Source organism: Plectropomus leopardus, chromosome 9 (genome assembly GCF_008729295.1).
Source record: "Plectropomus leopardus isolate mb chromosome 9, YSFRI_Pleo_2.0, whole genome shotgun sequence".
Classification (NCBI taxonomy): Eukaryota; Metazoa; Chordata; class Actinopteri; order Perciformes; family Serranidae; genus Plectropomus; species Plectropomus leopardus.
The window spans coordinates 34,826,862-34,838,949 of record NC_056471.1 but is presented as its reverse complement, the minus strand read 5'-3'; the positions used below and the strand labels follow the sequence as shown (position 1 = coordinate 34,838,949).

The 12,088-nt window shown below is 42.1% G+C and overlaps 1 protein-coding gene across 1 annotated transcript in view; it reads right to left on the bottom strand.

Annotated features, from left to right (window-relative positions):
- Nucleotides 1-205: 205 nt before the first annotated feature.
- The window catches only part of LOC121947792 (1-phosphatidylinositol 4,5-bisphosphate phosphodiesterase beta-1-like), a 33,371-nt gene continuing 21,488 nt past the window's right edge, over nucleotides 206-12,088 (bottom strand). The window contains exon 15 of the mRNA XM_042492908.1: nucleotides 206-372. Coding sequence (XP_042348842.1) covers nucleotides 206-372 — 167 coding nt within the window. The remainder of the gene's footprint in view (nucleotides 373-12,088) is intronic.

Below are 12,088 nucleotides of genomic sequence, written 5' to 3'. Positions count from 1 at the left end.
TGTCGTGTTCAAAGCTGACAGTGACAGAGACACTGACGCAGCAAGCCAATTGAACTCAGGGCAACAAACACACACACACACACACACACACACACACACACACACACACACACACACACACACACACAGATCAGAGGAACTTGAATAAATCTTCTTCTTCTTCTTCTTCAGTTTGTATTTTTCAATTTGCTGCCTCGCTGCTCGCTCACGTGGCGCTCCGACGCTCTGACAACAGTAAACGCAGCGCTGACGGCTGACGGGCGGACAGGAAACCCTCTGACTGACCCAAAGTGAGGAGGGTGAGGAGGGTGAGGAGGGTGAGGAGGGTGAGGAGGGTGAAGTGTGTCACTTTGTGCCCGGTTTGCTGGATTTCTGGATGTATGAGCGTTTCTGAGCTGCTGATGCGTCTGAACTGTCACTCTGCTGACAAACTGAGGACCAAAACACAAACTGTGTCTTTATGATTTCTGTGAGGACGTGCACACGAACGGACCAGGTCCATCACCTTCATCACCTTCATCAGCTGAAGATTCAACAGCGTCAGTTAAAAAAAAAGACCTCCCAAAACTGAAAATAGGTCAAAAAGGATTTGAAAATCTTTGCATTCTGTTTTTACATACGGTTACGTACGTGTCCCAGCATTTTTGGAGTCGGGTGCAATTACTGCAGAGAAATGAGAAGTTTGTGGGTTTGTCAAATGTTCAGCCAGTTCAGCCTGTTTTCTCTGCAGGTTCGTGTTTATGATAATTGTGCTCTGTGCACATTTCCATACGTTATAATAACATGTATTTCCATGTGTTTGTGTACATTCGCAGGTATATTTATGTGCATATATTATGTTTTATGTATTTTTCTAAGTTTCATAACGAGCAGAAAAACTTTAGATTGAACCGAGGCAGAAAAAAAAAAACAGCCAAAAGAGGGATGAAGTGGTTTCCAGCTGACAGCTCTGGTATGTTAATCCCTAAAAACACCTCCCTGCCTCCTCCTCTTCTTCCCTTCCTCCTCCTCCTCCTCCTCCTCCTCCTCCTCCTCCTCCTCTCAGGAATGCTGCAGCAGGTTATAATTGGCTCCAGGACGGAGCGAGGGAGGATGAAAGAGTGAGGGGAAGGTGGAGGGATGAAAAAGACGGAGAGATGTGAGCGAGTAGAGATTTGGTTTTGATTTACTCGGCTGTCGTCCAGCTCCAAACAGACACACCACAAACTCCGATTCCAGTTTTCTCTGTGAAGCAAATCTGCTTTCTCTCCCAATTTAAGGTGGAAATGTTCGATCAGAAGGAGCCGGAGAGTTATAACTAGAAGTGGGTCAATTTCAACTATTCAGAAATAACAGAGCGGTCAGATCTCTTTAAAATCAGGTTCGTTTTGGGCTGATGTTGATGAATGAGTCCAGGCAAAAGTTGGGCTTCTGTTGTGTTGATGAGCTTTGAGGCTGTAAAGAGGAACATGAAGCTGCAGAGAAGACGAGCTGACTGTTAATGCTGAGAGCAGTTTACACGTCATTTATGTTCTTATATATTATATTATCTTATATAGATTATATTCCTCATATTTCTATATATAATCTAGGTGACTCTACATGGACAGCCGTTAACATTAATACAACATTACACTTTACATGTGATTAAAAATTGATATTTAATACTTTAATTCACTGTTTCTCAAATGTGGGTATGTGGAGGTACTCCAGGGGGTACGTGAGATTTTTAAGAAATGTATTTCCAAAAATAGCAGTCATGCATAACTCCTACTTATATAATAAAAAGTTCAGTGAAAATAAAAATCTAAGTTCATAAACTGAATTTTATGCTCAATATTCAATTCTAATATCCTTAAAAAAAAAAAAACCTGACTCTCCCCAAAAGAGGATAGTTTGACCCAACCTCTCAATGCCATCACCTGTCATCACCTGTTGTACCTCTTTCAGGGGTCAGGGGCAACAAAAGAGAGCTGTCGAGGAACAAAATAACCAAACATATCATTTTTACCGTCATTCGATGCTGTTTCCATGATTTCTGACATTTCTGCTGAAACGTCACACAAACCTCACAACTCAACAACTCGGGTATGATCAACATTTCCCAACTTCACACTCTTAATTATGACTTTGCATCATGTGCTCAAAACTCGTAAATACAGTAAATACGATATTCCCAAGGATCACCTTAAACATCCTGAAGCCTCACAGACTCACCGTGATTTTCTCAGGAGACAAATCACTCTTTAGACGGTTTTTAACACAGATTACAGCCTCCAGAATCATCGAAAATCTAACGAGACACCTGGACCTGCCAGAGGACAACAGCGCAGACTGAAAACAAGATACTTTTCCCATTAAACATTAATATAAAACTGCCCATTCGAAGCTGAACGTGGGTGTAAAAACACGCGAGCACAAACAGGGAACACACTGAACCCAGAGCCGAAAACTCATCGAATACACCCAGAAAAGTCTCAACGCTTCAGATAAAGATTCAGATTCTGAAGGTGGAGCTGCAACCTCTCAAGATTTCATAGAAGCTCTTTGGTTTGAAGTTTTACTGCCAATCTTCCTGTCTGACCCCGAGTCAACACACACACACACACACACACACACACACACACACACACACACACACACACACACACACACAACACACACACACACACACACACACGCACACACACGCACAGCTGGAGTGTATCTGTTGGTATTCCCGGCTGAGGTCAGGAGGACGGGTGTGTGTGTGTGTGTGTGTGTGTGTGTGTGTGTGTGTGTGTTGGGGGGGTTGTCTCTATATTTTTTCTTCTCCACTTCGTCTTCAGTTTCTCCTCTGCCCATCACACACACACACACACACACACACACACACACACACTTCAGAAAAGGATGACAGGGGTTTTTCATCCATCTCTTGCGAATTTTGTTCACAGACGGCAGATTTGAAAGGCGGAGAGTGAAGAGAGTTCAGTGAACAGAGGACTCAATCAGCTGAAGCTTTTTACTGAAAAGTGCCTCCACTCACACACTGTGTTTGTGTGTTTGTGTGTGTGTGTGTGTGTGTGTGTGTGTGTGTGTGTGTGTGTGTGTGTGGTGATTTCTAAGTTAAAGGCACAGTCTCACACACTGACCCTCACTGCAGACATTGTGCTCTGATTCAGTAGGAAATTATTCCTCAGACTGTTGTCTCACTGACTGTATTTACGACACTAAATTACCCACAATCCCTCTGATAGAAGCCACACTAAGCTGACTGGTTTGGAAAGTTATAAAATGCAGTTTTTATGAGAACACTTGAGGCTGAGATGAGACAGAAAGTGAAAAACATCAGCATGAATCTCATGTTTGAGCGCCGCCTGGACGAAGACAGACGGTTTTATATCTGCGGCGGTAAAGTCGAGCTGGAGGTGATGAATACGTGCGAGTTCTCATTCACGTCATTTGTCCCGAGTCAAAATGCTAATTGTAACTTTTCCTCTTCAATAAAATAAAAACACTTAACGGTGCATTTTACGTCGGTATCAGACACAGAGACGAAGTGATGTTAACCCTTTGAAACCTGAGCTATATGGCCCGATTTCTGTCAAAACGTGACAGAAGAAAAATCAAAACAGGAAATGACCAAAACATTTGCAAGAAAAGTAGTGAAAAGTACAAAAAAAATTAGCTGAAAATTATTTTAAAAACACAACAAAAATAAAGTAAAACAAAAAATTAACACATAAATGGTTTGGAGAAACATTATTAACATAATTAACAACATAATTTAAAAAATGTAATTATGGTAATTATAAATAAAATTTTTCATTGGCTTTTTAGAAAAAATATTTTCTAAAACTACTAATATTTTGCCATTTATGAAACACGTCTTACCAAGTGGCTCATTGACTTTTTTCAACGTTTTTGAAAGATATCAAACCAGTTTGTTCAGGGGTCAAAGGTTTCGAACTGAAAACTGTTTACTGGGAACCAGTCTGATATTACTTTATGTGTAAAACTTTATTCATCTGTTTCCTCCACTAAAACCGAACGTGACGGCTCAGTCGTCTGAGCTGTTTTCGTGCACGTTGTCCTTCCTGTGTCTGTTCAGCTGTTTTTCTTTACGTTCGGACGTCACTTTTTCCCGCCACGGCCGCTCCGCACTCTCACACACACACACAAACAGTGATCGCTCTGCGGCCGTCCGGCAGCGTTTTTCCTTCCTCCTCTATTGTTTCCAGACAATCCAGCTACGACCCCAACGCTCCTCACTGCTCCGCTGCGACTATTTTTACTACAAACACACACACGCTGTACATACTGAAACATATGCATGCACCTGCACGCACACACACACACACACACACACACACACACACACACACACACACACAGAGTCAGTAACAGATCCTGCACAATAGCTGCAGACAGACGTCCTGAGAGTCGCTGTGATTTATGACCTCCACGCACAGAGAAGGAGTCCTACAGAGGAGGACTGAGGAGAAACTCGAGCTTTTAGGAGGACTGACTGTGTGCTCAGTGTGTACTCACTCTCTCTCTCTCTCTCACACACACACACACACACACACACACACACACACACACACAGCACATACTGTTGTTATGGTATAAAAATGTGCATCCATCCTCAGAACAAAACAGCAAAAAAAACAGAAAATATGTTGCAGTTAAAATCTCACATATCTTCACATAGTTAAAGTACTGTACATACTGTACATACTGTACTGTACTGTATTGTACTGTACATAGTCTACTACACTGTACATGCTGTACTGTACTGTACATACTATACTGTACTACACTGTACATACTCTACTGTACTGTACATACTGTACTGTGCTGTACTGTACATACTGTACTACACTGTACATACTGTACTGTACTGTACATACTGTACTGTACTGTACTGTACATACTACTCTACTGTACTGTACATACTGTACTGTGCTGTACTGTACATACTGTACTACACTGTACATACTGTACTGTACTGTACATACTGTACTGTACTACATGTACATACTGTACTACCTGTACATACTGTACTGTACTACACTGTACATACTGTACTGTACTACACTGTACATACTGTACTGTACTGTGTGAACATGTAAACAGCAGTGAGCCGAAAACATGATATGAGTTGAGGTCAATGACCTCCTGCTGTACATTTATCTCAATCTATGGACTGAATTTTTGGACAGTTTTGTCCAGATTGAGGAGTGAGGACGCTTTTAGATTTCAGCAGCAGTGAGATGCCTGTCTTTAAGAAGACACTGTCTCTAAGAAGACAGTGTCTCTATGAGAAGTAAACTCAGTGTTTCTGTAGTTTTTTGGGTGAATTTTTCTCCGTTTGGAGCCTAAAAGCTGCTGCTCTGTGCAGTAATGTCCCACAGCTTGTGTCCAACACGCAGCCTGTCCTCCATGTTCCAGCATCACTCTTCCATTAGCAGCTAACAGCTAGCAGAAGTCCAGTTAGCATGCTCCAGGTGGCCCGTCTTTCTGTCCGTCTGTCCGCCCGTGTTGGCCCGTGCAGCCGTGGCGTGTTAGCCGGTTAGCCGGCGGGCCTCACAGAAACAGACGTCTCTGCAGGAGCGAGGTGGACGGCGTCCAGAGTTCATTAGCATCCAGTCTGGATTAGCTGCTAGCCTGCCAACAGCACCGCAGCTAGCCAAGAGAGACAACAGGCCCATAGGGAACGACTGGACCAGCTAACGCTAACACTAACGCCAAGACTAATCAGCAGCCGGCAGCAGGACCAGAGACAGAGAGACAGAGAGACAGAGAGACAGAGAGACAGAGAGACAGAGACAGAGAGACAGAGATAGAGAGACAGAGACAGAGAGACAGAGAGACAGAGACAGAGACAGAGAGATAGAGAGACAGAGAAAGAGACTGAGACAAAGAAATGGAGAGAGAGACAGACAGACACGGAGAGACAGAAAGAGAAGAAGTGAGACAGAGAAAGAGAGACACAGAGATGGAGACAGAGAGACAAACAGAGAGACAGTGAGACAGAGACAGAGAAAGAAAAGACAGGTTGCAGGTAGAAACACATTAAGAAGAAGTGAGTTGGACAAAATCTGAATGTCTCACAGCGTCAGAGGACAACAGACGGGACACCATCAACAATCACTGACTGTAAAATACTGTAAAAGTCTGTAAAATATAAATCCCAATAATAAAAAAACGTCTTCAATGATTCATCAGATGAGCAGCTGAGACTCCAGAGTCAAACTGAGACCCTCAGACAGACAAAAAACTACAAAAAAACTACAAAAAAACAGTAAACCAATTAATCAAATAATCATTTTGACTATCACTATTACAATTAATCCCCAACGAATGTGATAAATACAACAGAGCATCAGTGATCGAGCATAAAGTCATAATTCTGAGAAAAACAAGTCATAATCTAATGAGAATAAAGTCAGAATCTAATGAGAATAAAGTCATAATCTAATGAGAATAAAGTCATAATCTAATGAGAATAAAGTTAGAATCTAATGAGAATAAAGTTAGAATAATTCAGGAATAAAACTCATAACATAATAAGAACAAAGTAATTTCACAAGATTAATGTTATGAGCACAATAATAAGAACAGAGTCACAATAATTCAAGAATAAAAGCTGTGATATTATGAGAATATTGTCATAATATCATGATAAACTCATAATTCATGAATAAAAGTTGTAATATTATATATTATTATGAGAATTAAGTGATGATATTACGGGAAAAATATCGCAATTTAATCAGAATGAAGTCATAAAAATTCAATAATAAAAGTTGTAACGTTATAAAAATAAAGTTACAACATTTGATTAATAAACATGTTTATTCACAAGAAAAGCTTTAATCTGCTATTTTGTTTTCATCAGTTTCTGAGTTTAATCACTTAAAATTCCGGCTTTTTTGGTCAAATTTTATCATTTTATTTTCATTGAATATTGACTTTATTCTTGTAATTTGGGGTTTTTTTGTTGTAGTTTTAAAAAAAGGTACAAATGATGAGAAAGAGGATGTTAAATAAATAAATGTAATAAGAGCACAAATATGGGAAATAGCCTTATGAAATATTAAAAAAAATCACCTTTCTCTGTGGACCATGGCTGCTGCACCTCCTCATGTGCACACTGATCACACCTGCACACACCTGCACGCTGACCTCTGACGCCGCCTCCGTGTCCCCGCCCCCTCACAGCGCCCCGACCGCTCACCTGACGACACTTTAACCCCCGAAACACTGAGGCACGTCAACACAACAGCAACCTCCAACCTCCTGCACAGATCCTCCGCTCACCTTTGGACCAGTCAGCAGGTGTGTGAAATGAGCTCACACACACACACACACACACACACACACACACACACTGTACACACACTGTACACACACTGTACACACACACACACAGACACACACACACACAGACACACAGGGAGCGCCTTCCTGTTTCCTCTCTTTGTGTGTGTCACAGTCGACCTGCAGCTCTGCGAGCAGCGAACATAAAGAAAAGGTGAGTCAGTGATGTGATCGTGTGTGTTGCGTCATGCAGGTTTATCTCCGTCTCTGCAGGAACAAAAACTGACTCACGGCTCATAAATCAAACGTCCCTTTATACTCCCTAACTCCGTCCTTGACCTCTGACCTCCTGGTAAAGCTGTCAAAACCATCTGCAGTACAGAAAGCCGTCGGTGCTGCACAGAGAGGAGGTGATGTGGAGCAAATTAGAGCAGGTTTCTATAGATTTATTATCAGATTAAAGGGAGAAAATAATTCATATTCGGGGTGAGAATCAGCAGAAGCCTGACAATATGATCAAGATACTTAAAGTCACGATATCATACTATTTCAATTTTTAAAGATTTTATAAACTTTTTTTCAAATGCAACTCCTGAAAAAGAAGCGATCAAATCATGTTTTGGTGATACGTTACATTCGTTCGTTTCATGACGGTGGACGGTGTGACGCTGAGGAGAGACGCCTGCAGAGCTCCAGACCACCGTTCACCAACATCTAAACTGGTAGTTTTATACGGAGACATTGCTGGGCTTTCTGGAGCTTTTTAAGCCTCAAAATGTGGGCGTGTCTTCATGACCCGTCGCTGTCGTGCAGCTGTGATAGAGTCATAAGAAAAACGAGTCATCAGCACGCAGGTTTCCATCAACCCTCAGTGGAAACACAGTCAGCTCCACGCTGACTTTTATCCACATTTATTAAATATCACTGAAGTTTTGTGCAGATGCGTGATGGAAACCTTCCTTTTCAGGCCAAACGTGTACAGATGTATTATATCTGTGGTTTGCAGAAATGTGTAATGCCAACATTTTCTCCTGTTGGCTGGGTTGATATCGTAAATATTAGATCCAATGAGATCTACCCGCTAACACAAAACATCGCAGCTGTTTATTTCTGTAAGTTAAAGTAGCTGTTAACAACGGTGACTTTTTGCCTGTAAACTAGTTGTTCGTGTTTGTGTTATTGAACACGCAATATCACTGAGTTATCCATCAGAGCTCGTATTAAAAACATCTTTTTGCAAAGTTTTGCTTTTTAAATAATGAGCTACGGCTGAAAAGTCTGACACAACACCAGCAGCCAACTCCCGTCTGTAATCAAGATCTCACCGTTTTTGCGTCTGCTTGATAAACGGCACGTTAAGCTCAAACTTTAATAAATAAATAAACATTTCCTTGTGTTATGGATCCTCCATCACTGGGGTTATTATTAGTTTCTGCAGTTTCTGGATATTTTCCTAAAACCTCAGAAATAATGAGCAGCTCCTCACAGACTGAAGTCTTTGTGCGTCTCCGCTCAGAGTCAGGAGCACATTACACGGCGCTCCTCAGGAGGAGTCCCGAGAATTAACCGTTACAGCGCAGAAAATCATCCTGAAATTAGCAGAGAATTAAAGCAGCGGTAAAATAAAGTGTTACTAATGTTAAAGTCCAGAGCAGCGGCGGTGTGTGTGCTGCAGGCTGAACACCTCCTCTCCTCCTCTCCTCCTCTCCTCCTCCACCTCCTTCTCCTCCTGTATCTCTGTCTGAGGCTTTAATTAAAGCCGGAGCTGCAGCAGAAACAGCTCCACCTCGCCGGTTAATTTGCTGCGGTCGGAGGCAGGAACATGTTAACTGCTCAGAAACAGGAAGCTGGTTTTGTCAGCCGGCAGATAATTTAATAACAATGTTTTTTAAGGCCAGAGACAAAGAAGAAAATGAAAGCCAGGGTGTCTTTTTTTAGGTTTGATGCTGCTGAGAAATGTTTCCTAACAGCTCAGAGGAGGAGGAGGAGGAGGAGGAGGAGGAGGAGGAGGAGCTCTCTGCTCACAAATAACACCAGTTCTAATAACAAAGATCCACAACTTTCTGCTGTTCGAATACTTAAAAAAAACAATGAAGAAGACAGACGAGTGAGACTCCTGTCAGTCGAAACAACGACCCGAAAAACGACCACTGACTCACTTCAGAGGAACGAAATCAACTTTCAATCTGCACAATTGAAGGTAACTAACATTTCCGTCGTCTTTAGGGCGTTTTAGTGCTCGGCTGCAGCTTTTTGTCCAAACACGGCGACACATCAGTCTTTGGCCACGTTTAGACGACAACGGCCAAAATAAAAATCATACAAAATGTCAAGTTTTTTAAAAAATCTGCGTTCATATGACAACGCTGCGAAAGCGATATTGTGTACACGCATCCTCAAAAACAACCAAAAACGCTGCAGTATGAGATAAGATCAGATTTGATCACATTAACTTTATTAATCCAGAAGGAAACTGAAGCGTCGAGCAGCTCACAGTAAAAAAGAATCACACAATAAAAAAACAAGCACGAAAGGACTAAAACCTAACAACATGCACGCCACACCAGCAGTTGGCGCCTGCACATAAAGACGTTACACAGACCGGAAGACGACGGCGAACACACAGCGTTAATGACCTCAGCAGAGTGAGCCGCACAAACAGCTCGGCGGGACGCCGTTGTTGTTATTGTCGTCCTCCGGCTCGCCATGGCTGTTTGTCTGAAACGTGAAGCGCGGCCGTGATGTCACCGTTCTCACAGGATCCGTTTACACGGCGACAGAAGGGGCGGCGTCCGTTACAAATAACGTCGGTATGATGATGATATTTTATTTGCCCTCGGTGTGTTTAGCGAGGAGCTGCTGGTGTTTTTAGAGTTATCTGTCGCGTCTGATGATGATGGTTGAATGTTTTTGGGGTTTTCTGTGATACTGGTGAATAATGAGGCGTGTCTCAGACAGAGACAAACAGGAAAATAAATTAAACCCATAAAAAGACACAACGTCCTCTAACTTACTATCCAATTATCTTCTATCTGTGTGTGTGTGTGTGTGTGTTGAAGGCAGAGAAGATGGATACAGTTTTATTTCTGATGATTAACGTGTCGTCTCTTGTTCAGTGATCCCCTCTCACATTAGAGGTACTTGTACTTTGAGTATTTTCTTCTTGTGCATCTTCATCATTAATGTTGTACTTTATGCTGCACCACATGTGGTTGTTTAAGTCATTTCATGGTTTAAGCTTCACAACCTTTTCCTTAATTGCATTATGCAAAACACGTAGGTAAAAAAAAATTACAGACGAAGTCACAACAACTTCAAACTTTGTTCAACATTTGAAGATGCTAACAGTTTCCCCCCACTTCCAGTCTTTATGCTAAGCTAAGCTAACATCCATCTTTCTGCTGAGACTGTGAGAAAACACGAGGTCAACAAGATCTCCTCCGAAAACGACTCAACTCTTCCTTTAACAATCTGCAGGATGAACCGAGTGATGGAGTCAGCCAAAGACACACACACACACACACACACACACACACACACACACACACACACACACACACACAGAAACTTCAGTGAGCCGATGCCAAAAACAAGAACAACAACATGGACTGTTGTAAGGACACCCGCTCCATAAGTCACTTTACACACACACACGCACACACACACACACACATTAATATTCAGTGTGTACAGTGGTGTGTTTACAGAGAGAGAGAGAGAATCCGACAGTGATGGAGGACAGCTTGCTCGCCCGCTCCTCGCTCGGCCTCTCAATTACCCAAACACTGTGATTAATACATCACTCCGCATCACCTCCTATCTCTCTTTACTCCTCCTCCTCCGCCGTCACTCTTACTCCTACAGCCCCATCAGTTTTTCTCCTCCTGCCCCATCACTTTTTCTCTTCCTCCTCTATCACTTTTTCTCCTCCTCCTCTATCACTTTTTCTCCTCCTCCTACTCCTCCTCCTGCTCCCTCAATCCCTCCGAACAGAAAAACAACCTCTCAGAGGAGGAATGTGATGATGGTTTTTTTGGCTGACTGGTCTGTGGTAGTGGGAGCAGTGGTTTCTGAGGGGTGGGGGAGGTGGGCGGAGTCATGAGGGCGCTGTGGTTAACCGGGCGGCGGTGGCGTTCCAGAGACGGTGTAATGACAGAGAGCGGGCAGAAAGACGGAGCCTCGCCGGGACCAAAACTCATAAACTGTGATGTTGTTGTCGTTTACGGCTGTGAATCAGCTTCATGCTTTTATTTTCTGGTCGGAGCGTTTAACGAGTTTTAAGTTCAATACAACACACACACACACACACACACAGAGAAATGGACTTTAATTAAACAATATCACACCAGAGGAGGAGTTTTACCATCATTATCATCACGACAGCGATGCGGCGGCACTGAGGCGCTGTGTGTCATTTTAATTAGATTTTTGGGAAAGTGAACGCCTTTTATGACACCAACATCCAGCCGATTATAACCACGTCCCAAATTATGACTGAATGTATGTATAATACATGATGCACGCATCATAAAGCATCATGTATCAAACCGTACTGACATAAACCAAAAATCATAACATTAGCAGTTAACTGACCACCAGGTGACATGTTTAACCCTTTGAGCTCTGCAGTAGAAACATTCCTTAATGTAAATATTTTTAACATTTTTTAACATGTTTTTACTTAATGTTAATATTTTATTGTGATGTCATTTCCTGGAGAGTTCAAATACTACATATCCCAAAAATTTGAATAAGTTGAATAATAAAAAAAATTACTATAAAATAAAATAATACTACTACT